The sequence below is a fragment of the Scomber japonicus genome, chromosome 2, assembly GCF_027409825.1.
Source record: "Scomber japonicus isolate fScoJap1 chromosome 2, fScoJap1.pri, whole genome shotgun sequence".
In the NCBI taxonomy this organism is placed as follows: domain Eukaryota; kingdom Metazoa; phylum Chordata; class Actinopteri; order Scombriformes; family Scombridae; genus Scomber; species Scomber japonicus.
This window is the reverse complement of record NC_070579.1, coordinates 9,394,550-9,419,450: the sequence shown is the minus strand read 5'-3', so window position 1 is coordinate 9,419,450 and position 24,901 is coordinate 9,394,550. Positions and strand designations below refer to the sequence as shown.

At 40.9% G+C, this 24,901-nt stretch overlaps 1 protein-coding gene across 1 annotated transcript in view; it reads left to right on the top strand.

Annotated features, from left to right (window-relative positions):
* The window catches only part of LOC128379733 (voltage-dependent T-type calcium channel subunit alpha-1I-like), a 229,896-nt gene that overhangs the window by 34,244 nt on the left and 170,751 nt on the right, over positions 1–24,901 (top strand). The window contains 2 exon segments of the mRNA XM_053339364.1: positions 10,017–10,128; positions 18,680–18,813. Coding sequence (XP_053195339.1) covers positions 10,017–10,128; positions 18,680–18,813 — 246 coding nt within the window.

The following is a 24,901-nucleotide window of genomic DNA, read 5'->3' as shown; positions in this document are numbered from 1 at the left end:
AAACAAAAGAACAAAAAATAAAGACTGAAGCAGTAAATGTTGTTAAGATAAAAGCCTGTGCAGTATGTCAACCATGCTGACAGCAGCATAGCAAATGACATCAACTCTTTACTCTGAGGCAACAAGCTTTTGCTTTTAAGGCAAACAACTTTCCAGGTAAAGTTTCATGCTTAGCTTTTTGAGCAGAGAACAGAAAAGGGAAAAGGAAAAAGGGGAAAGACGACACATTTCAGTAATTAAACCAGTTTATCAGTTTAAATGAATAATTCAATATTTTGGAATTTATTTTATTAGCTTTCTTCCTCAAAGTCAGATGAGAAATTGAAAATGAAAATGTATGTACAGTAGAGTCTGATATCAGCACTCAGTTCAGAACTGAGGTGCCAATATACAGTAGTTCACCAAGTGGGCTGTAAACCTCTAACGCTGATCTACACAATGTAAGAACAGCAATTGTAATTTTTATACTTCAGAGGAAGTTTGGGTTAGGTTGTAAAGGAACAGAAAAATTAAGAATTACAGGCTGGGACTATTTTTTTGCCAACTACAGTCAGGAGTAGTATAACCATGCCAGTATTGGTAGTATTGTGCATGTGCTATTCTGTACAGGGACCAAAACAAAACAAAATATCAAGAAGTAGTTCCAATACAAAAAATAACCAATTCTTGTGTTTGATTTGATATAAAGTCAATTATAGACGAATAAATGATGAATTCAGTGCCTCAAATTAAGATACACTTGGAAATAAGAACAAAAGAATCAGAAAACTTAATAATACAGTATGAACAAACAACTGATAAAAGTCATCAACTGTATGATGTATTTTAAGTACAGAATTTGATTAAATTTTTAGTTAACTTTCCAGCAGCTGATCATCATCGTCACCTGAATACCTCTTTTTATGTAAAAACCAGGCGGGGAGTTCTGGTCCTCTGAAATGAGGCCAATGCGGAAGTAACTTAGAACTGCATGCTATTAAAAGGCCACCAGGGGGCGACTGTCTCTATACAAGTCAATGGAGAATTCACCAACTTCTCACTTGATTTCTAACCTCAGTAAACGTTTTCAAAATGTGTTTATGGTCTCAATCGCTAGTTTAAAGCCTTCTTCAATGCAGTATGATGTTCATTTGGGACATTTTGGCCTCCCTGATTTTATATTTTTTATTTTTCCCAGCATGCACCTGAAATTTTCAAGATGTCGCTGCCTACATTCGAAACTATTGGCTTCCGAGCAGCAGTCCACAAACCAATGGGTGTCGTCACGGATGTTACGTCCATTTCTTTTATACAGTTATTATTTAACAGATATACTTTATTAGAGATACTGTATCACAGCTGTATTATCAGTTGTAGCAGTTGACGCAGACAGTGACGACTTGATGGAGTCTCTCTTAAAAACACTGATACCAAAATAACCTCCTGGTCTCTCTCTCTCTCTCTCTCTCTCTCTCTCTCTCTCTCTCTCTCTCTCTCTCTCTCTCTCTCTCTCTCTCTCTCTCTATCCTTCTCTCTTGTCTTTGTGACTATTTACTTCATTTGATAGTTGATTGGTTGCCGTGGAAACCGGCGGTCGTTTGCCTCCTGCGTGTCTCTTTGGAAACAATAAAAAAAAACCCAGAGTGGGAAGGCGAGAGCGAGCGAGGCAGAGGGACATCGAGAGAAAAAAGGGTTAGAAAGAGTGACGCCACGCAGTGAGGTATTAAGAATTCATTTAGCCCCCGCTGCCACACATTTTCAGCCTCCCAGCTCTTTCTAGCTCTGTCACGCTGTTATGCTTTTTCGGCACATCCAAATCTTTCGGGTAATGTTTGGATTTTATTTGGCCTTTTTAAAATCTTGGGTTTGTTTCCTGCCAGATCTGTGATGTAATTGAGTCAGTTTCTGGATTTCTGGCTCAAGCTTTGTCAAACCTGCAGGTGTGGACAATGAGTTGCCAGGGAAATCATGGAAAGGCCAAAATGAATGTGAGCTCTTCTCATGTTGAGCTGAGTTGATTTAATCAGTCAATCGTCACACAATTATTCAACAGTTGTTCAAGTCTAGAGACTGTTTTAATTCATTTTTAGCTATCTGAGCTTGCAATGGTCATTTTCCATTGTTCTGGCAGTATTTTGTATCAAGAAGCACAAAGTCTATCGTTGTCTTTCTCTAGTTTATTCAGTCGTCTGCAGACGGACTCCTTGCTGTCTCAAGCGTGAGATGGCCTGAGCGAGCCCAGAGCAGAGGAAATAGTCAGATTATATACAATACATTATCACAGAAAGGATGACGTTGTTCTACTATCAGAATAATGTAAGCACAATAGTCATAATGTGTGTACAATCAGGACAATGGTTAGTCAGTAGATTATAACATACATGATGTTCACTCAATCAGCATCTCATGTAACATAAGTGGTGTCATGGTCAGCTGATTATGACACACACATACATCTAATCATAAGACATAGCTACTCATTTGTATCGGAGAAGATGAATAATAAGAATTCCCATTACACCATCTCTTCACATTTGATGGACAATTGAAGTAATTAATGGATGAATCAGTATTGGAAATTATAAAACCCTAAAATGTCTAGCATCTACTAACAACTGACATCAAAGTGTGTATCTTTAAATCTCTTTATTTCCAACTAGGATTGGATTTTAATGATGTGATGACATGCATTGTCTTACATATACTTATTTTTATTCATGAGGATGTTTATTGTAAGGGTTTTGTGTACCAACACTGCTGAAATGCTATTTTAGAAGCTGTTTTCACCATACCAAGTCTAAAACATGTATTGAGGGCAACTGTAACTTGACACAACAATGCTCTAATTCTTCATAAAGCAGGAATCACAAAGCCATATCTGTCAAGCTGTATATCAAACTATTATAACCGAGCTGCTCAGTGGCCTACAGCACGGTGTAATACTGTAGGTGTTTCAGGCTCCAGACGTGAGTGACAGCTCCTGTTTGAATGTGAAGCAGAGCATGCTGAAAAACAGCAGCCTATTTGGCAATCACTACCTGACAAAAGGAGAGAAAAAAATGGAGGTTAAACAATTCTGGAGGTGAAACAGTTCTATAAAACAATTTCTGAGTTAATCTTCTTCAAACACCTTGCTTGTCTGTAATAGAGCTTTGTGCATTGAATTCTACCTCGTTCGCCATCCAGTTGCAGTGTTGATGTGCAGTATGTGTGTGCATGTTTCTCTGCATGAACGAGAGCGAGAGAGAGAGAGAGAGAGAAAGAAAAGAAGATACAGAGCCTCCTCCAAGGCACCTACACTAATTGACTCATTTTTTAGAAGCGGAGGGAGACAGACAGACACTTGTTAAAGGCAGCTCATGTATAGGCAACGAGCACGAGAAGCTAAACTGGTAAGCCGGAGATTCTGGCAACCCACAGAGGCTTTTTTTTTTTAAAGAATGCATATGACAGTGAAAATAACCCCGAGATAATATAGCATTAGCCCAAAGGCTGTCATCATTACTTAGACTGGTGGAATAAGAAAGCGCTGACCTGCAGTTTTAGTCAGCCATGCTTTTCACATTAAAGTGTGCCTGGAAAGGCTATACGCTTTTTTAGATGGTGTGTTCCCAGGCGCTCACCATGAGCTCAGTGACACCTGCAGATGATATCTCCGTCCTCATTAGGAAGGGCTAGCTACAGAAAAAAGCTGAAGTGGCAAAAATGCGTATGTGTGTGTGTGTGTGTGGTGATGTGTAGTATGTGCCTGGTTGTGGTATGATGCTAATATTTAAAGATCCTTATCAGTTGTAAGTGATATTATATTTTATTCTACTTTAAAAAACATCATGTACACTTAATATGCCACATTAACCCTCATGTTGTCCTCGAGTCAAGGAAGGAAGGGAGGAAAGGAGGGAGAAAGGGAGGGAAGGGAGGAAGAAGGAAATGAAGGAGGGAGAAAGGAAGGGAGGGAGGAAGAAGGAAGGAAAAGAGGTAGGAAGGAAGAAGGAAGGAAGGAAAGGAGGAAGGAAGGAAGGAAGGAAAGGAGGGAGGGAGGGAGGGAGGAAGGAAGGAAAGGAAGGAAAGGAGGGAGGAAGGAAGGAAAGGAAGGAAGGAAGGGAGGAAGAAGGAAGGAAGGAAAGGAGGGAGGTAGAAAGGAAGGAAGGAAGGAAAGGAGGGAGGGAGGGAGGAAGGAGGGAAGGAAGGGAGGAAAGGAAAGAAGGAAGGGAGGAAGAAGGAAAGAAAGGAGGGACGAAGAAGGAAAGAAAGGAAGGAAGGGAGGGAGGAAGGAAGGAAAGGAAGGAAAGGAGGGAGGAAGGAAGGAAAGGAAGGAAGGAAGGGAGGAAGAAGGAAGGAAGGAAAGGAGGGAGGTGGAAAGGAAGGAAGGAAGGAAAGGAGGGAGGGAGGGAGGAAGGAGGGAAGGAAGGGAGGAAAGGAAAGAAGGAAGGGAGGAAGAAGGAAAGAAAGGAGGGACGAAGAAGGAAAGAAAGGAAGGAAGGGAGGAAGGAAAGTAGGGAGGAAGAAGGAAGGAAAGGAAAGAAGGAAGGTAGGAGGGAGGAAAGAAGGAAAGTAATGGGGAGGAAAGAAAGAAGGAGGAAGGGAGGAAAGAAGGACAGACGGAAGGAAGAAAGGGGGATGGAGGAAGTAAAGAAGGAAGGGAAGAAAGAGAGAAGGAGTGAGGAAGGAAGAAAAGAAGGAAAGAAGGAACAGTCAAAACAGACGGGGTCAATTTGACCTGGGAGGACGACACAAAGTAACTAAGTAATCTTTTATGCACCTGCAAACCTTGTGGCACTCGTGTCAAGTGGAACCATAGACTGAGTGGAACATGGAGCTGAGTGTTGAGGCACTTATTGTCAAAGCTTTCTCTTTGATCTACTGTATAGGTTGAATTGTACTTCAATTGTACGTCACTTTGGACGAAGCGTCCGCCTGCGATTTTGTTGTAGGTTGTTTGTGCAGCTGTTATAGTACTCCCCAATTTGCTAAGTACTACTTAAATGGCATTATTCAGCAACACTCAACTCGCCTGTTATGGTTCAGTCTCACCACTCTCCTAGTGTATTTTTCAGTCATGGCGAGCAGCTGTTTCTTAGCTACCTGATGATGCAATACTTTCAGCAAACACAAACAAACAGCAGATAAAGAGCCAAATATTTCCCTCAGGAGTTGGTCAAGCCCAAAATTGGAGCTAAAAGAGAGTTAAAGATTGTGAGCTTATATTTGCCAGCTGGCCAGAGACAAATTATGCTTCAAATGTTTAATAATGTTGCTCTGTGACTGCTTGACTGTTTACTAATACGTGTGTGATATCATCTTAGAAGCTGATTATGTATCATTTCAGGCTAAAAAGCTGCTGTTCATTTCCCATTTCCTATCAGTCATAGTTATAAATGGTTAAAAAACAAACTATTCAAATTTTTCAATATCTGGAACCCTTTTTTGAACTATATTGGGGAAGATGGGACCCATTGCCCTTCGGAGGGGCTTGACTGGTTTGGCATGGTCTAAAATAATTGGGCACAGTCATTTTTAGTTGGTCATGATTTAGTCACAATACTTACTGACTCCTGATGCGATATTCTGTATTTGCTTTCTGTCTGTTTGACATTGTATGGGTATTTTTGTTAGTTTGCTTTTTTAAAATGTTTTAAAATTTATTATTATTATTATTTTAAATTTATTTTATTATTATTATTATTATTATTATTTTTATTATTATTATTATTATTATTTTAAATTTATTTTTTTATTATTATTATTATTATTATTATAATTTTAAATGTATGTATTTTTTATTATTATTATTATTTATTTTATTTTATTGTATTTTATTTTATCTTATTTATTATTATTATTATTCTTTTTTAAATTAAAAAAAAAAAAAAAAATCTGTTTTTTATGTTATGTATTAATCTTAAAGTCAGTAACAAATAAGTTGGAAAAAAAGTCATAGTTATAAATGGCAAATGAACAGTGAAGTGTTGTTTTATTGGAAATAGTTTAACTACGATCAAAAAACTTTATTTAAGCCCCAAATGATATTCTAATGCTGTATTTATTTCATCTCCTGCAAAGTAAAGCAAATTTCATAGCTTCTTGCCTCATTATCATATTGTATAATCTTATCTTCCTGAAACTAAAGCTTACTAGGCCAGGGATTTTCTGCTTACAATTTGTGCCCATGCATTTTAGAATTTGGGTTATTTTGTTCTTCCATATTTAAATAATGATGTAAATGAACAGTTTTAAGTGTGTGCAAGTGTACAAGCATACATTCATGTGCTCTTAACCCTCGCGTCGTCCTAAAGGGTCGAATTGACCCCGTCTGTTTTGACTGTTCCTTCCTTCCTTCCTTCCTTCCTTCCTTCCTTCCTTCCTTCCTTCCTTCCTTCCTTCCTTCCTTCCTTCCTTCCTTCCTTCCTCCCTCCCTCCCTTCCTTCTTCTGTCCTTCCTTCCTCTCCTTCTTTCCTTCCTTCCTCTTTTCCTTTCTCCCTCCCTCCTACCTTCCTTCTGTCCTTCCTACAACCTTTCTTTTCTCCCTCCCTCCTACCTTCCTTCTTTCCTCCTTCCTTCCTTCCTTCCTTCCTTCCTACCTACCTTCCTTCCTTTCCTCCCACCTTTCCTTTCTCCTTCCCACCTTCCTTCCTTCCTTCCTTCTTTCCTCCCTCCTACCTTCCTTCTTTCCTCCTTCCTTCCTTCCTTCCTTCCTACCTTCCTTCCTTCCTCCCACCTTTCCTTTCTCCCTCCCACCTTCCTTCCTTCCTTCCTTCCTTCCTTCTTTCCTCCCTCCTACCTTCCTTCCTTCCTTCCTTCCTTCCTTCCTTCCTTCCTTCCGTCCTTCCAACAGGAGGGTTACATTTGTATTAAATATCCAGAAACTGAGGCCTTTACTTCTAAAAGCAAATATTTAAGGGGTTTAAAAATGGATCCTACAGTGCATTAACGGTTGTGTTTGATGTTTGGTTCGGCAGTACAGTCTTAGAGGTCGAACGAACATGGTACGAGAAGACAAATCTTGCCCCTTAACCTTTTCTCTCGTGCCTATACTTTACAGCTATTAGCTATTAGCTTGCAGCACGTCTATATTAAAACATGCCTTCCTCGCAGCACTGAATATTTCTCTTTAAACGATCTCCATCAGCTGACACGCATTGATTTAATGTTTGATTTAATGTGAGACTTAATGTGAGGGGAGTGTGTGTATGTGTGTGTGTGTGTGTGTGTGTGTGTTAGCGTGTGTGAATGTGTGTGTGTGTGAGTGTGTGTGGGTGGGTGACTGCGAGCGTTTGTGTTTTTTGAACATGTTGTTTGGATTGCACGTGCTCATATCAGCTTGTGTGTGCTTTCCTGCCAGTGTGTGTGTGTGTGTGTGTGTGTGTGTGTGTGTGTGTGTTAATGAGTGGGTGTTTGTGTGTGCATGTGTTTGAAGCTCTGTCTCTGTGTTTATGTGTATATGCATGTGTTTTGCCCACTCATAGCCTATCTTTATCCATGCTGCGATATCTACAGTAGTCCATCTCTTTGTTTGAAGGTTGAGGTAGGGCCAAGAGAAACATGTTGAGAATTGAAATCTTTTTCTGGGAATTCTTGTCCGTTCAAACTCGCAGTGTGGCACACTCAGAGAAGAACATGTTGCCCTTTTTTTTTCTTCTGGCTCTTATTCCTCACTAAAGCTGCTCCCATACTTCAGGCTGTGTGTTGTAGTCTGCTGATGGGAGCACTTCAGCATCCTGTGCCTGTGCTGTATAGCCTTAGGGATGGATTGGACCTCCTGGGCTATTACAGCACATCCCCCTCCTTCACACGCTTGTTAGTCAAGCAGTGCACTCTCACTCCCTCAACACACAGAAAAATGCATATTGAATCACTCCGTCACACTCTGCTGCTTTGTTTCTGTCACCCTTCTCTAGTTTACAGCTTCGGTTTTTCGCCTCTTCTGCTTGCTCCGTTAACCTCTTCTGAAAACAAGTGTTGTTTGTGCTGCGGTAGTCTCAAAACATTTGGCATCACATTTGTTCTGGAGCTTTTTTGGTTTTTGGCTAATCAAAGGAACAAGGATCTTCTTTTATAGGACCCACTGAAGACATAGGGATGCAGTGCCTTGCTCAAGGACTGTCTGACATTATAGCAGAAGAACCCAAGTCTAAATTGGTGGAGTTTTGCAGAGCTTTATTTATTTGGATTTCTTTGAGTTAATAGAAGACATGCTAATTTTTTAGCGTGCAAATTGTAAACCACACACTTTATACTACATGTTCTGCAAAAGCCTACACTCTAAAAGTCCATGACCATTTAGACACAAGTGGTTTAACCCTCCTGTTGTCCTCAAGTCAAGGAAGGAAGGGAGAAAGAGGGAAGGGAAGGAGGAAGGAAGAAAGGAAAGGAGGAAGAAGGAAGGAAAGGAGGGAGGAAGGAAGGGAGGAAGGAAAGGAAAGGAAAGGAAAGGAAAGGAAAGAAGGAAGGAAGGTAGGAGGGAGGGATGGAGAAAGGAAAAGAGGAAGGGAGGGAAGAAAGTAGGGGGGAGGAAAGAAAGAGAGAAGGAGGGAGGGAGGAACGAACGAACGAACAAACAAAGGAAGGAAGGAAGGAAGGACGGAACGAACAGTCAAAACAGACAGGGTCAATTTGACCCGGGAGGACGACACAAGGGTTAAGAAAAATCATGGCAGGCCTGAAAAAAATCAAAGTGTAATAGTTTCTGCAGAGCTTTATTAATTTGGATTTCTTTGAGATGTATGTGTGTATGTCACAGAATATATGCATGTTTCAGATCTGTTGAAAATACCTACAAAAGCCCACACTCTAAAAGTCCATGAACATTTAGACACAAGTGGTTTAAGAAAAATTATGGCAGCCCCGAAGAAAATCAAAGTGTAATAGTGTGACATTTTGTAACTGAATTGGACCCTGCAGGGTTCACCTTTTGCTTCTCTAGTACTGCTGCAATTTTACAGTAATGCTGACATAGAGGCTCCGTCTTCAACTTTTTTGAAAGCCTTTGGTGTAAATGTTAGAGTATTGGTAAAGAAAAGACCTTTAGGAGTGATGTGGTACTGTGCAGTATAACAATAGAAAATGTACTGTGAAGTGTCACATTTAAACTTTATGGAGCTGCTTCAGGTAGATTTATTATAACACTAGTTGTAGTTTTTTCAGAGCTCTCAGTTCATGTGAATACTAATTATTGAGAGACTTTATTTTAACCCTCCTGTTGTCCTTGAGTCAAGGAAGGAAGGAAGGAAGGAAAGGAGGAAGGGAGGAAGGGAGGATGAACGGAGGAAAGAAGGAAGGAAGGGAGAAGGGAGGAAGGTAGGAGGGAGGGAGAAAGGAAAAGAGGAAGGCAGGAAGGAAAGAAAGAAGGACAGAGGAAAGAAGGGAGGGAAGAAGGTGGGGGGGAGAAAGAGGGAAGGAAGGGAGGGAGGAAGGAAGGAAGGAAGGAAGGAAGGAAGGAAGGATGGAAGGAAGGAAGGAATGAATGAATGAATGAATGAATAATAATAATAATAATACATTTTATTTGATGGTCACCTTACAAAGAATAACAGAGAATAAAACAACAAACTAAGGAAGGAAGGAAGGAAGGGGAGAGGAAGGAAGGAAGGAAGGGGAGAGGAAGGAAGGAAGGGAGGAAAGAAGGAACAGTCAAAACAGGAGGACGACAGGAGGGTTAAACACGCATCTTATTTCAGGATATTCTTTGGTTATTGTATCATATCTGCTCAAATGTAGTATATAACAGCTCAAACTAAGCTTTTATTTTAAGCTCTAAGACTATGTACACATTAGTATTAGAATATATCAGAATGTAGTCAGTAGTTGTAGATAAAACTAAAGCAGAATTGCAATCTTTAAATTAGTCTTTTTCAATCATTCTCAGCACTCTCACATTTGGGATTTAGTGACATGCAGTTAAACTAACACCTGTATATCTCTGTCATTTACTGTAGCTCTTTTTTACCTGTGGTTTTATTTTTCTCTGTGTTACTCTGTGTGGTATTTTACTCTGTGTTACTCTGTGTGGTATCTTCCTTAACCGACTGTGTTTCTACTTGGTTCGAACGTGTGAGTATGATGGTGATCTTATTGAACTGCGTGACCCTGGGGATGTACCAGCCCTGTGAGAACATCGACTGCTCCTCAGACCGATGCCAAATTCTGCAGGTAAGGAAAGCACACACACACACACACACACACACACACACACACACACACACACACACACAGTTTCTCCCATGCTATTTGTCGTTGGTCATCTTTCACCAAATTTCTTGACAAATAATGAATCTGTTAATGGAAGATCTGGTCTGAAAATGGACTTTGATATCTTCTGACTTTCCACATGCTGATACAGATTCATCATGTCAACACTACCATTGTTAGCATACTAAGTACCACTGTGTAATTAGCATATAGCTGAGCTGAGGCACTGTTTGAGCTTTTCCATTGATTGATCTATTTTCCCTGTTTCACCAAAATCCTCTCATTGTTTCTTTTCTCTTTCTTGTGTTTTACACCGTGTGTGTGTACACTGAAAGCATTTCAGCTGCATTTTTAATCAATCCAGCTGTCTACACATGCCGTCTACCTGCAACCTGAAGCATATTTTTAGGCTTCACCTCTATCTTTCCATGTTTCACACGGATAATTACTGTGATTGTGTATTGTTCCAAAAAGCGGGGGAACTACACTCAACACTGCACCTGAATGCCTCCAGTGAAGTCTGTCATTTGAGGTTCAAAGGAGAGATGCAAAAATTTAAGATGAAAGTAAGACGTGATTTAGGAAAACACACATTTCTAAATGAGGCCTCAGATGTTCCTTCTCAAGCAGCATCATTCACCAGCGATGTGATCACCTGCCGGTGGGCTTGACGCTCCTGAAGTATCTTATTGAACAGATAATGTGATGTACTGTCCAAACAATGATGGAACATACTGTAATTACCACGCTAACACATTTATTTTTTCTCTTTACTCTGACACCACCCACTGGGTAATATTTAGACTTCCAGTACTTAGCTCAGCTGCTAAGGATTCAAAACAAACGTAAGCCCTCACCTCTTATCTATCTAAAGATGTGGTTTTCTTTATAATGAACATCACAGCATAAGAACTGCAAATGTGACTCAAGCCTCTCTGGAGCACTTTGTAACTGATTTTGAAGTGCTCTATAAATACATTTTACTTAGCTACACAAGATCATGCATATCTGATGATGTTTTCACACAGTACATACATACATGCATGGTGTAGGAATAACATTACGGACCGACAGTACAAACATACATTCACAGATTTGCTCTCAAGCACAGTTTTTTATACATAACCTCCATAAGCATAGAGAGGCTACATTAACCCTCCTGTTGTCCTCGAGTCAAGGAAGGAAGGGAGGAAGGAAGGGAGGATAGGAGGAAGGAAGGAAGGGAGGAAGGGAGGGAGGGAGGGAGGGAGGGAAGAAAGAAAGAAAGAAAGAAGGACGGAGGAAAGAAGAGAGGGAAGAAGGTAGGGGGAGGAAAGGAAGAAAGGGAGGAAGAAGGAAGGGAGGGAGGAAAGGAAAGGAGGAAGGGAGGACGGACGGAGGAAAGAAGGGAGGAGGGAGGGAGGGAGGACGGAGGAAAGAAGAAAGGAAGGTAGGAGGGAGCAAGGGAGGAAGGGAGGAAGGAAGGGAGGGAGAAAGGAAAAGACGAAGGGAGGAAAGAAAGAAAGAAGGACAGAGGAAAGAAAGGAGGGAAGAAGGTACGGGGGAGGAAAGAAAGAGAAGGAGGGAGGGAGAAAAGGAAGGAAGGTAGGAAGGGATGGAAGAAGGGTAGGGGGAGGACAGAAAGAGAGAATGAGGAAGGGAGAAAAAGAAGGAAGGAAGGAAGGAAGGAAGGAAGGGAGGACGGAAGGAAGGAAGGGAGGAAGGAAGGAGAGAGGAAGGAAGGAAGGGAGAAAAGAAGGAACAGTCAAAACAGACGGGGTAAATTTGACCCGGGAGGACGACACAAAGGTTAAACTCTGAAAAACACACCAATGGACAAAACAAAACATCCAAGAACACACAAACACAAACTTGAACACACTAATTCATGCACACACGCTACATGCCAACATATTCCTAGAAGAAGAGCAAACAAATGTGTTTCTAGGAAGTGCTCACCATGTGTACGTCTGTTCCCACATACTCTTTTTTTTTTAAACTCACAAATTCACAACATGCAAATCTCCTCTCACCCTCTCTCCTTCTTTCCTTTCCCTCCATCCTCGTCTCGCTCTCCCTCCGTGCTCCCCCTCTCTCCCATGCTGCGGCCTGAAACTCCACGTGGTGACTCATTGCTAGCATGTGGTCTTTATGGTGGAGCGAGCATGACTCTCTCACATACGGCACCTCAGCAGCTCGTCATCCGGCAAAAAAAAAAAAAAAAAGAAAAAGAAAAGAGAAACAGAATCCTTTCCTACTTATGACAAAGGTGGCCTGAGTGGGTGTAACATCTGTGCGCGAGCGTGTGCACGTATGTCTCCAGTCTGTCAGTGTGAAACGCTTGTTGAATCACCTCGGAGTCCTTTTTTTTTTTTTTTTTTTCACATTCTCACACGAATACATACACAAGGCACCACACTCATCATACAACAGCAGTAGATTGATTCAGCTCCCTTGGGGGGTTGGTGGGGGGGATGTGGGGGGGTGGCTGGTGAGTTGGACCTAATAGAATTTCTCCTCCAAGTATCTATAGACCTCCTATTCAATATCAGCATGGATTTAGTGGGCTACAGCGCCGCAGTCAATATACTCCTCTCAGAAAATCCGTTGTTCAATAACATGAATTCAATGGTGCCTCACCAGCACAATCTATAAGCTCTAACAAATGTGGACTTTAAGACCTCTGGAAGCTTAGCTAGTTATTTAGTCAGATAGAAAAAGGGTGCTGGTGCATTGATGGGGAGAAATGGGGAAAAACACGATTTTGGTGACAAATTGAGTTTCAAGCTTTATTTCCACTATTTTACATCTTAGTTTGTATCAATAGAAGACATTAAAGAATAGCAAGTTATGCAAGGGGCTTTTTTTAGTTCATGGATGTGTGTTGAAACATCCTCATTAGCTGGATGGGTGAGAATCTTTATAGAAGCTTAGCTAGTTATTTAGTCAGATAGAAAAAGGGAAAAATGGGAAAAATGGGGAAAACACGATTTTGGTGACAAATTGAGTTTCAAGCTTTATTTCCACTATTTTACATCTTATTTTGTATCCATAGGACATTAAAGAATAGCAAGGTATCATGAATGTGTGTTGAAACATCTTAAAGACCAAACAGCAGCTTAATTTGCATTTGACTCTTTCCTTTTTAGCTGTCCTGTTAGCTAGATGGGTGAGAATCTTTATAGAAGCTTAGCTAGTTATTTAGTCAGATAGAAGAAGGGCATTGATGAGGAAAAATGGGAAAAACATGATTTTAGTGACAAATTGAGTGCAGATGTATAGAGTTTTAACCCTCCTGTTGTCCTCGAGTCAAGGAAGGAAGGGAGGAAGAAGGAAGGAAGAAAAGAAGGGAGGAAGAAGGAAGGAAAAGAGGGAGGAAGGGAGGGAGGGAGGAAGGAAGACAGGAAAGGAAAGGAAAGGAAAGGAAAGGAGGAAGTGAGGAACGGACAGAGGAAAGAAGGAAGGAAGGAAGGAAGGAAGGAAGGTAGGAGGGAGGGAGGGAGGGAGAAAGGAAAAGAGGAAGGGAGGGAAGAAAGAAAGAAAGAAAGAAGAACAGAGGAAAGAAGGTGGGAGGGGGGGAGGAAATAAAGAGAGAAGGAAGGAGGGAGAAAAGGAAGGAAGGAAGGAAGGAAGGGAGGAAAGAAGGAACAGTCAAAACAGACAGGGTCAATTTGACCCGGGAAGACGACACGAGGGTTAAACATCATCTTATTTTGTATCCATAGATGACATTAAAGAATAGCAAGTTATGCAAGGTGCTTTTTTTAGTTCATGTGTTGAAACATCTTCACCAAACAGCAGCTTCATTTGCATTTGACTCATTCCGTTACCTGGATGGGTGAGAATCTTTATAGAGATCTCAGGTTGTTGTGTCAAAGGCTTCAGCGTTTTCTTTTTCTTTTTTTATCTCACTGAATAAGAAATGTAAGAGAATCAATAACACAAGCTCCTCAGAAACAGACGTGCTCATGCAAATGTCGTCCTTCATCACGCTTGAGTTTAGATACAAATCCATCAAGGCTGATACACTCGTTACCTTAAGTGTCTTTTATAATAGCGGCATTGTTTGATCTACTTACCAAGTTGGATTGAAAAAGAAAATTCTTTAAACGTGTGAAAGGTTTAGTACCTTCGGAGCTAAATGATTTTCAACAGGTAGAAATAAGTAGTTTATCTTTTATGTTTTGTATTTTGCTCCATGGTGTATAAATGTATAATAGAAGACATTGTTAAACCTAAAATAGCATGTTTGCCCTCAATTTATTATACTGTGATTTGTCTGAGAAAACTGATCATTTTAGGGAATTAAGACAAAATCTTTGCAATGACATTATAATGCATTTCATATTCCCACAATAAGTCATGATTATGTGATACTTTACTATATGTATCTTCCATTAGACTATAGGTGGAAACAGTGTAGGGGGGAAAAGTTAGGACTATTCCAAGGGCCCATGACTGACAGGGGCCCCAAAAAATAGGTAAACACTAACATAAAATGATTAAATCATCATTATTGAGTATATGTATTTCAAATATAATAATAAAGTTAATGATCTCTTTGTTTTTACCAGGCGGGGAGTTCTGGTCCTCTGAAATGAGGCCAACGGGGAAGTAACTTAGAGCTGCATTCTATGAAAAGGCCACCAGGGGGCGACCGTTTTGGTGTCAAAAGGACTTCCGTCTCTATACAAGTCAATGGAGAATTCACCAACTTCTCACTTGATTTCTAACCTCAGTAAACGTTTTCAAAATGTGTTTATGGTCTCAATCGCTAGTTTAAAGCCTTCTTCAATGCAGTATGATGTTCATTTGTGAAATGTTGGCCTCCCTGATTTTATATTTGATGATAAAGCAGGGTATGCATTAGGGCGTGGCTACGTCCTGATTGACAGGTTGATTGACCAATGTCCTCGAGATCCAGCCCTCGCAACCATAGCAACCTCCCCGCTCCGCCCATGACTCCGCCTAATGCCCATATAAGTAGAATCCGTGTTTTTATTTTTCCCAGCATGCACCTGAAATTTTCAAGATGGTGCTGCCTAGATTTGAAACAATTGTCTTCCGAGCAGCAGTCCACAAACCAATGGGTGACGTCACGGATGTTACGTCCATTTCTTTTATACAGTTTATGGTTTTTACTTGTTTTTGGCAGTAAAAGTTAAATATCCCCATTGACCAAAAAGTAACCATCCATATTGACTGACCACCCCCCTGTATCTGCATGAAATGGTTTGGTCCACCGTGGAAATATATTGTTAAGATAATGAACCAGAAAGAGTTTATATTTTACTACAAGTCCCAAACCAACCTCTCTGTATTTGTGTTTGTGATGTAATGTAGGGCACATCCAAAAAAAAATAAAATCAAGCTTTAGAGCAGCAATGAATGATGATTGAAATGGACATGGCATCTTTTCAACCACTAATAGTTATGCTCAGGTTAAACGTTTTTCATATCATCATTGCATGTGGTCTTTTTTTTTGTCTGGATAATTACCCCTTCTACACCTGCAAAGAATTAATGAATGAGTGCATTTGGCTTTTTTTTACGGCTACATCTGGTATCAGCAGCGTTAACGCCGTCGGCCAATGTGTAATTGGAGAAATTGCAGTACAGAAATGCCAAAACCACTGAGATGATTTAGAGAAGGGGTTTGCCATTACATAGTTTGTCCACTTGAGTGCACTGAGAAGTTTATTTTCTAAATGTGGTGTCCCTCTATGTAATGATGACTATTAATAAAAGTAATTATGATATATCAGAACTCGTAATTACTGGTATCAGGATCAATTTTAAGAACAAAAAAGAGATGAAAGAGTGATATAAGAGCATGTGGGGAAAGAAGAAGACAGAAGTATAGAGACAGTGTGAGACATGAAAGAAAAAAAAGAGAAGAAAACTGACAGAAAAAAAAGCAAAACAGATTGAGAGGTGCGAGAAAGACAGCTGCGCAAATGTCAGAGAAAGACTTTTTGACATTTGGTCGAGTTTTCATCCCCTCTGGGTCAGTGAACTTTACAAAAGGTGGCACCTCGTCCATCTACCCTCGGATTTGACAAAGGTCGAGGTTACAAACGTTGACCGATCCTTCACATTAGCAGGACATCTGGCATGTGTACGCTCCTCCTCCAGGACTGCTGAGTTCGATGATTTTTTTTTTTCAGCAGCGACCTAAGAGTGGCAAAACAAAGATCCACATCAGTGCTTCAGATTCAGATGATGTTGCCTACAGTACTCACTGAAAATCAAATTACAGGCAACGCTGAGCGCATCAGTTCATCTCTAATCCTCATGTATACACAAAAAAAGGACACCAGCTAATCTAAGCTTTTTGCTCACAACAGCAATAACATGCATTAACAAGCTGAGATCTTTGATTTATTTGGATTTTTTTTCATTCTTCTTTTAATTAGATGCTTGATTAAAGCTGGGAGTGAGGTGGGGGATGTTGATGTGGGGCTTATCTCTGATTACTCCTCAAACAAATTATTTTCCATTACCCCACCGTTTAGGGCAAACTGCTCGACTGGGGAGAAAGGGGGAGGGCTGAGAGAAGGAGAGAAGGAGAGAAGGAGATGGAGAAAACTAGCAATAGAGATTTAATAGAGAGAAGCAAGTTTAGAAAAAAAGATAAATGGAAATGTGAAGGGGAAAGAGAGGAGAAAGGAGGCAAATAAGATGGTTATTAACAGGAATGGGAGTAAGAGTTCAGCAGGGAGGTTTTGTGTGGGGGGGGGGGGGGGCATCAGGGCCAGAGATTGATAGGGAGGGAGACAGGGGTCGGAAAGAAAGGAAGTTTGACTCGGGGATAATCTTAAGAACTAAGCCTTGTGAAGTATTCACCTGAAGTTGAGTCTTTTGGAGAGTCTGCAGAAAATCTACAGATAGTGTGCTTGAGGCTCCTTTTGCACTCCGGACTTCAGAAGGGTTTTTCTTAGTAAGTCTAGAAGATTCATCCATTGCTCACAGCTTGGCTTGGCCCTAAATGCCCATTTGATAAAGATGAGTCAAGAAAACATAATATTTCCCCCCCTTATGCCTCTGTGGGCTTTTGACAGCAGGCAGGATTGGCACCATCTTATCCAAATTTCGGTCCTGTCATCAGCATGTTGCTACAGATTCATAGCACCAGGTGGTGTTTTCGCACTTGTTGATGTAGTCCAGTCACAACCCATTAATTTCACAGTGTTCAGGGTTTATTAGATAGGATGCCTGGATGGTTTTATTTTTTATTTTATGTGCTATTTTCTGTAAAACTCAAGACTCAAGAATTACCATCACAAACAATCACACAATGTTTATAGTCTTAAATCACACATTTTATTCCAGTGGTCCCTATCATGCCCCCTGTGGATTTAAACTGTTAATTTGATGCATTTTTTGTGTGTAAATTTGTATTAGATAAAAATATACCTTATTCTCAAATAATATACATATTTATAGGAGAAAAACTCCCCTCTACACTACATGATCACCCTCAACACAGGGCTTCATCCCTTTGTTCCCACAGCCCTATGTTAATTTTTTCACCCATCACAATTAGGGCCTATGTTCCCTCAGCCTTATGTTCCCTCAAGGATTTTCCACCAATTTCCCTATGTACATATTGTGTTTCATCTATGAAAATGATTGAAATACGTGCAGTTCTTTATTTTATTATTAAACTGGGGGAACACAGGGCTGAGGGAACACAGGGTGGAGGGAACATGAGGCTAAGGAAACTTAGGGATGAGGGAACATAGGGCTGAGGGAATAAAGGCCTGAGGGAACATAGGGCTGAGGAAACACAGGGCTGAGGGAACATAGGGCTGAGGGAATAAAGGCCTGAGGGAACAGGGAGCTGAGGGAACATCAGGCTAAGGAAACATAGGGCTGAGGGAATAAAGGCCTGAGGGAACATAGGGCTGAGGAAACACAGGGCTGAGGGAACATAGGGCTGAGGAAACACAGGGCTGAGGGAACATAGGGCTGAGGAAACACAGGGCTGAGGGAACATAGGGCTGAGGAAACACAGGGCTAAGGGAACACAAGGCTGAGGGAACATAGGGCTGAGGGAACATAGAGCTGAGGGAACATAGAGCTGAGGGAACATGGGGCTAACATAGACACGCTTCCCAATACAGTTAGCGACTAGCTGGTGAACAAAGAGCAGCATGTAGAAGCTAAAGAGAGTGAAATGAATGATAAAGTTTCTCTGTTACTTTTGAATGTGTAAATAAATAACTGTTAACTAGCAAGTTAGCCGTATCAACTTAAAAGGTGATGAAGTCAGTGTTGTGTTCCCAATTAGTTTTTGCTGCCCTCATGTGGACAAAAACCCGTTAAACAGCTATTACAGGTTTAAATAGACTTCCAAAAGGTATCAAGTGATGCAAATCTTTCAGTTTTATCTGCTGAGCTTTAGATATCTATCTCTGAAATTCCAACCGGCACTCTGATATCATGGAGCTGTGTGGAGTTTGAAGTGGATACCTTTTTTTTTCATTTTTGACACCATGTCTCTTGTCTCTCGTTTTGTCTTTTCTGTCAGGCCTTTGATGCATTCATCTACATCTTCTTCGCTATGGAGATGGTTATAAAGATGGTCGCTCTGGGAATCTTCGGTCGACGCTGTTACCTTGGAGACACCTGGAACCGGCTGGATTTTTTCATCGTCATGGCAGGGTGAGGACCTGATCTCTTTGCTTTATCCCTTTTTGTACATCAGGGGACATGACATCATAGCACAGATGAAAGCGTGATGGTAAACACCCGATTGATGTATTTTTCTTTTTATAAGTCTACTGTAAGTGTTTTAAATATGTATGTTAAAACTACAGCTTCTAAATACAGCACATTTGAATCATTTGAAAGTTCACATTTTTAAATTTGATTTATCATGAGTCTATTTAAAGACCAGCCTCCAAATCCCTTTTTTTAGGCTCGGCTCGGCTCTGTCTTTCTGACAGTTCATGATCCATCGTGCTGCACTATGCACGGTTGATCATGTCTGTGTTAAATATGTAACATGGCATTAAATATTAACATGGTGATAGTGATTGGCTTACACCTGGGACACGGTTGACAATAACACAATGATAATTTAATTCAGTTGAGATAATCACTGTGATGTAATTTTATGAATCAGGTGAAATTACCCTGCCATCAATTCTGCATGGGGTCATGCTGTTACTGCTGACATGATGAATATGAGCCGAAACCTTTTTGCTGGTGAAGTAAAACCACTTAAAGAGGACATAATGTGGATATTTCCAGGCCTACATTTATATTCTGGGATTCTATTGGAATATATTTGCATGATTTACAGTTAAAAAACTCCTTAATTGTCATATACTGTACTGGCTGTTTTTGCAGCGCCTCAGTTCAGCCTCTGTTTAAAACAGGCCGTTTTAGCTCCTGTTTCTTTAACCCTCCTGTTGTCCTCAGGTCAAGGAAGGAAGGAAGGAAGGGATGAGGAAGGAAGGAAGGAAGGAAAGGAGGAAGTAAGGAAGGAATGAGGAAGGGAGGAAGGAAGGAAAGGAGTAAGGAGGGAGGAAAGAAGGAAGTGAGGAAAGAAGTATGGAAGGAGGAAGGAGCAAAGAAAGAGGGAAGGAGGGAGGAACAGTCAAACGAGACGGGGTCAATTTGACCCGAGAGGACGACAGGAGGGTTAACAGCCCCCTCATGATGAGTTCACCCTGTCCTGATTGGTTAGCTACCATCTCAGCAGCAAACAAATTAAAATTGTAGGATTTTACTTTACTTATTAGTTTAGTAACAACAGTTTTTTTTTTACATATGTTCACCTAAAGTGTTAGACCTTTGATCATGTTCAACATAGACATCTGACATCTTAATAGTATGAGCATAACAGGCAAATCACAAAAACATGATATGTCCCTTTTTAAACTGGCTGATATTATTCTTTGAAAAAGAGAAAACAGGACAGAAGAGTACTTGTCATTTATGTCATGAGAACATTTTTTACATGTGTTCACCTTAAAGTGTTAAACCTTTGATCATGTTTAAAATAGACATCTGACATCATGAACATAACAGAAAAATCACAAAAACATGATATGTCCCTTTTTAAAACTGGCTTATTTTACTTTGAAGAAGAGAGAGGCAAAGAGAGGAGTACTTGTTATTTTTCCTACAAAATAAGAGCATTTTTTAGATTCTACTGAACCTTCAATCACCAATCATGTTGTGCCAATGACGGGAGCAGGGTTGCGTTTCTTCAAGTTTCAGCCTAACCCTTTTCAGTTTTTATAACACGATGATACACCTGCTATGTGATTTCGTGCATTCATGCCAGCTCATATTTAATAATTTACAGGTGGCTGCAACAGGTGCTCTGAACAAGACAGTAAGAGAGTGAGCTCTTACTGTGTTAGTCAGTCAGAGCACCTGGTAATGACCACCTGTTGCAGTCGGCTTTGATAGCACTGCATTGCACATATTTAATTCCTTTTTAGACATCTTCTTTTCTCTCTTGTGTGAAGGTGTGGGTGTCTTTAAAACATTTGAAGATTTGAAGTACTGTCTATTAATCAGGACATGAGGCTGAAATTGTATGTCTCTAAATGGAAGTTAGCATTTCAAAGTGCTCGGATCTTTTTAAATTGCAGCCATGTGTTGAAGTGATTGAAAGGGTCTATGCTTATGTTTGACTTCCAGTGGCCGTAATGGATGATTCGTGTCTGTTAGGAACAAAGGTGGAAGTATGTTGATGTTGAAAAACCTTGTATTTGTAGGGAGGAGATGGAGATGGATGGATGGATAGAAAGTTGTTATCATCCCTTCCTTCCTCCCTCCCCCCCTTCCTTCCTTTTCATCCTTCTTCCTCCCTTCCTTCCTTTCCATCCTTCTTACTCTTTTCTTCCTCTCTTCCTTCCATCCATCATTCCTCCCTCCCTCCCTCATTTCCTTCCTTCTTCCTTCCTCCCTTCCTTCTTCCCTCCTTTCCTTCCTTCTTCCTCCCTTCCATCGTTCCTTCCTCCCTCCCAGTCTTTCCTTTCCATCCTTCTTCCTCCCTTCCTTCCTTTCCATCCTTCTTCCTCCATTCCTTCCTTCTTCCTCCATCCTTCCTTCCTCCCTCCCTCATTTCCTTCCTTCCTCCCTTCCTTCTTCCCTCCTTTCCTTCCTTCTTCCTCCCTTCCTTTATTCCTTCCTCCATCCTTTCATTCCTTCTTCCTCCTTTCCATCCATCCTTCCCTCCCTCCCTCCCTCATTTCTTTCCTTCTTCCTTCCTCCCTTCCTTCCTTCCTTTCCTTCCCTCTTCCTCCCTACCTTCCTCCTTTCCTTCCTTCTTCCTTCCTTCCTTCCTTGACTCAAGGACAAGAGGAGGGGTAACCAAACCTTAAACACAGTGGTGGCAGATCAGAAAACAGACATCCAAATTAGGATTAGGGTTGTTTCAAAGGAAAGCGCTAAAAAATTATGGTGTCCTGCTTATAGGAAAATACTCATTTGGGTAATTTTGGAAGGTAACAAGAACAAATGTGTCCTTCTGTACATATTTGGAAATGGATAAAGACAGATCAGGTTTCAGGTGATCACCTTCCTTAACAAGGAACTAGAATGAGCTGAACCAAATCTATGACATCAAGTAATGGATGATTCAGAATCTAAATCAAATTCTTCTTCTTTCTTCACACATAAAATCCTACAGGTGGTTTCTTCTTGCCACAGATCAGCAAAAAAAATGCAGATTACAGATTACAAATATCACATCAGCTGACAGCACTGACAAGGTCTCAGAAAAGTCGACTGTTACATTTTTCCTGCTGCAGCACTTTATTGTAATGAAACACATCATTCCTTTTAAAATATGCATCATTAACACTTGTTGCCGAAATTGAAGCCAGAGCTGTGCACTGCCTGAATAAGCACAGAGACCTTATTTGTAGGCGTTCAACTTAAGTAATTTTATGAGGTACAAGAAAATAGAGATCGTGACTGAATAAGGAAGATGACAAAAAAAAAAGTTCTGGCAAGAAGCATGCATTTCTAAAGCTGGGGTACCACATTATCTCTTGGCACATTAAAATTAAAGCAATTAACATAATTTGATGACTCAAAACAGTCAAGTTGTATCTTATCATTTTTATGCCCTTGAGTTGTTGTTGTTTTTTTAAAGAAATTATTGACATGTAGAGAAGAATATTACACCAGCAGGTTGTGTTTAAAGGCAGTCTGGTGATGTCACATGTATCTCCTGCTGGCTGGAGCCTTTTTAACCCTCCTGTTGTCCTCGAGTCAAGGAAGGAGGGGAGGGAGGAAGGAAGGATGGAAGGGAGGAGGGAAGAAAGAAGGGAAGGAGGGAAGGAAGGAAGGAAGGGAGGGAGGAGGAGAGGAAAGGAAATAAGGAAGGACGGAGGAAAGAAAGAAGGAGGGAGGGAGGAAGGGAGGGAGGGAGGGAGGAAGGGAGGGAAGGAGGGAGGGAGAAAGGAAAAGAGGAAGGAAGGAAAGAAGGAAGGGAGGAAGGTAGGGGGGAGGAAAGGAAGAGAGGAGGGAGGGAGTAAAAAAGGAAGGAAGGAACGAAGGAAGTAGGGAGGGAGGGAGGAAGGACAGAAGGAACGAAGAAAGGGGATGGAGGAAGGAAGGGAGGAAAGAGAGAGGAAGGAAAGAAAGAGAGAAGGAGGGAGGAAGGACCGACAGAGGGAAGGAAGGGACGAAGGAAGGGGGGAGGAAAGAAAGAAAGAAGGAGGGAGGGAGGAAAGAAGGAAGGGAGGAAGGAAAGGAAGGAAGGAAGGAGGGGGGGGGAGCAAAGAAAGAAGGAGGGAGGGAGGAAGGAAGGAATGAAGGGAGGGAGGAGGGGAGGAAAGGAAATAAGGAAGGACGGAGGAAAGAAAGAGGGAGAAAGGAAAAGAGGAAGGAAGGAAAGAAGGAACAGAGGAAAAGAAAGATTGTCAAAACAAATACTCCTGCTTTAACAAATGACAGGTTTAGGTTACTCCATGTTGATGTAAACGTTTAGTGACAGAAAAAAAGCATCTTAAGAACAACAAAACTGTGTCAGTGTCAGCTTCTAAAGTACACGCTCACCTACTGAACATCACATGGGAACAAAGTGATTTGCATAACAATGGATCACACATTATGAAAGCCGCAAAATGGACAAAGCCTTTTTTTTATTTTAAGGCTACTGGCTACAGGTGAGCAATACATTATTCCAATTGTTCCCTTTTTTTAACACACAAAGGATTCCTTTTGTTTTTCAAAAGTGTTGTAAAGAGTAGAAACTAGACTAGCAGTCAGACCAGCAGCTCATATAGTATCTATTGTCTTTCTTTCTTTTTTAAACAATATGGGAGTCTGGAAACTATATGTTTGTTTTAGCAATGTGTCTAAAAAGTGTCATGGCTGTTGCAATTCCTGAAGACAAATATAGGAGGAAAACAGGAAGGAAGGAAAGAAGGACAGAAGAAAGAAGGAAGGGAGGAAGGTAGGGGGGAGGAAAGAAAGAGAAGAAGGGAGGGAGGAAAGAAGGAAGGGAGGAAAGGGGGGAGGAGGGGAGGAAAGGAAATAAGGAAGGACAGAGGAAAGAATGAAGGTGGGAGGGAGGGAGAAAGGAAAAGAGGAAGGAAGGAAAGAAGGAAGGAAGGGAGGAAGGTAGGGGGAGGAAAGAAAGAGAGAAGGAGAGGAAGGAAGGAAGGAAGGAAGGAAGGAAGGAAGGAAGGAAGGAGGGAGGGAGGAAGGAAAGGAGGGAGGAGGGGAGGAAGCGAAATAAGGAAGGACGGAGGAAATAAAGAAGGAGGGAGGGAGAAAGGAAAAGAGGAAGCAAGGAAAGACGGACAGAGGAAATAAGGAAGGGAGGAAGGTAGGGGGAGGAAAGAAAGAAAAAAGGAGGGAGGGAGGAAGGAAAGTGTCATGGCTGTTGCAATTCCTGAAGACAAATATACTCACGGTGAAAACATGAATCCTCCTGGAACAAACAACCATAAAACACACAACAAGATATAAGCACACACAAATTGTACTTCAGGTTCATTATTTTGTTTTTTTCCATTTGAAAAATACAAATTAAGAAGATCCTGCTTTCTTGGTAGACCTTTTATCTTTTAACTTTCAATTGTCAAAACCTAAAAATACCCTGGTTTCTAGATGGAGATGGTTGGTTTAAAGCATTTAAAATAGGATTATATGTCCTCAAACACCCGAAAGCTTTTGTAGATAATCTTGTAACCCGAACATATTTACAGTAAATGTCCTCTTGCAATGTTGGAATCTCAACAAATTGTTTTATCTTAAGGAAGCAAGTGTACCACACTCCCTCAGTATGTAAAAAAAAAAACAGTGGCACAACACGATATAAGCAGATCTCTTTTCTCACCTGACATTTTCTCTTCCCACAGTGCTGTCAACATTTTAGGAGCTCAGTCTCTAGCAGATTTTCTAATGAGACCATTGGAGAAGTATTTTAATTTGCTTTTTGAGTCAAGTAATTGATTTATATATTAGGTCAAAAGAGCATGTTTGCATACATCTATATATTTTTTTTTACATCTTTGTCAGATTCATTGTTGTTTTTTTTCTTTATGCCCCCCTTCCTAAGGAAGGAAGGGAGGGAGGGAGGAAGGAAGGATGGAAGGGATGAGGGAAAAAGGAAGGGAAGGACAGAAGGAAGGAAGGAAAGGAGGGAGGAGGGGAGGAAAGGAAATAAGGACGGAGGAAAGAAAGAGGAAGGGAGAGAGGGAGGGAGGGAGAAAGAAAAAGAGGAAGGAAGGAAAGAAGGACAGAGGAAAGAAGGAAGGAAGGTGGGGGGAGG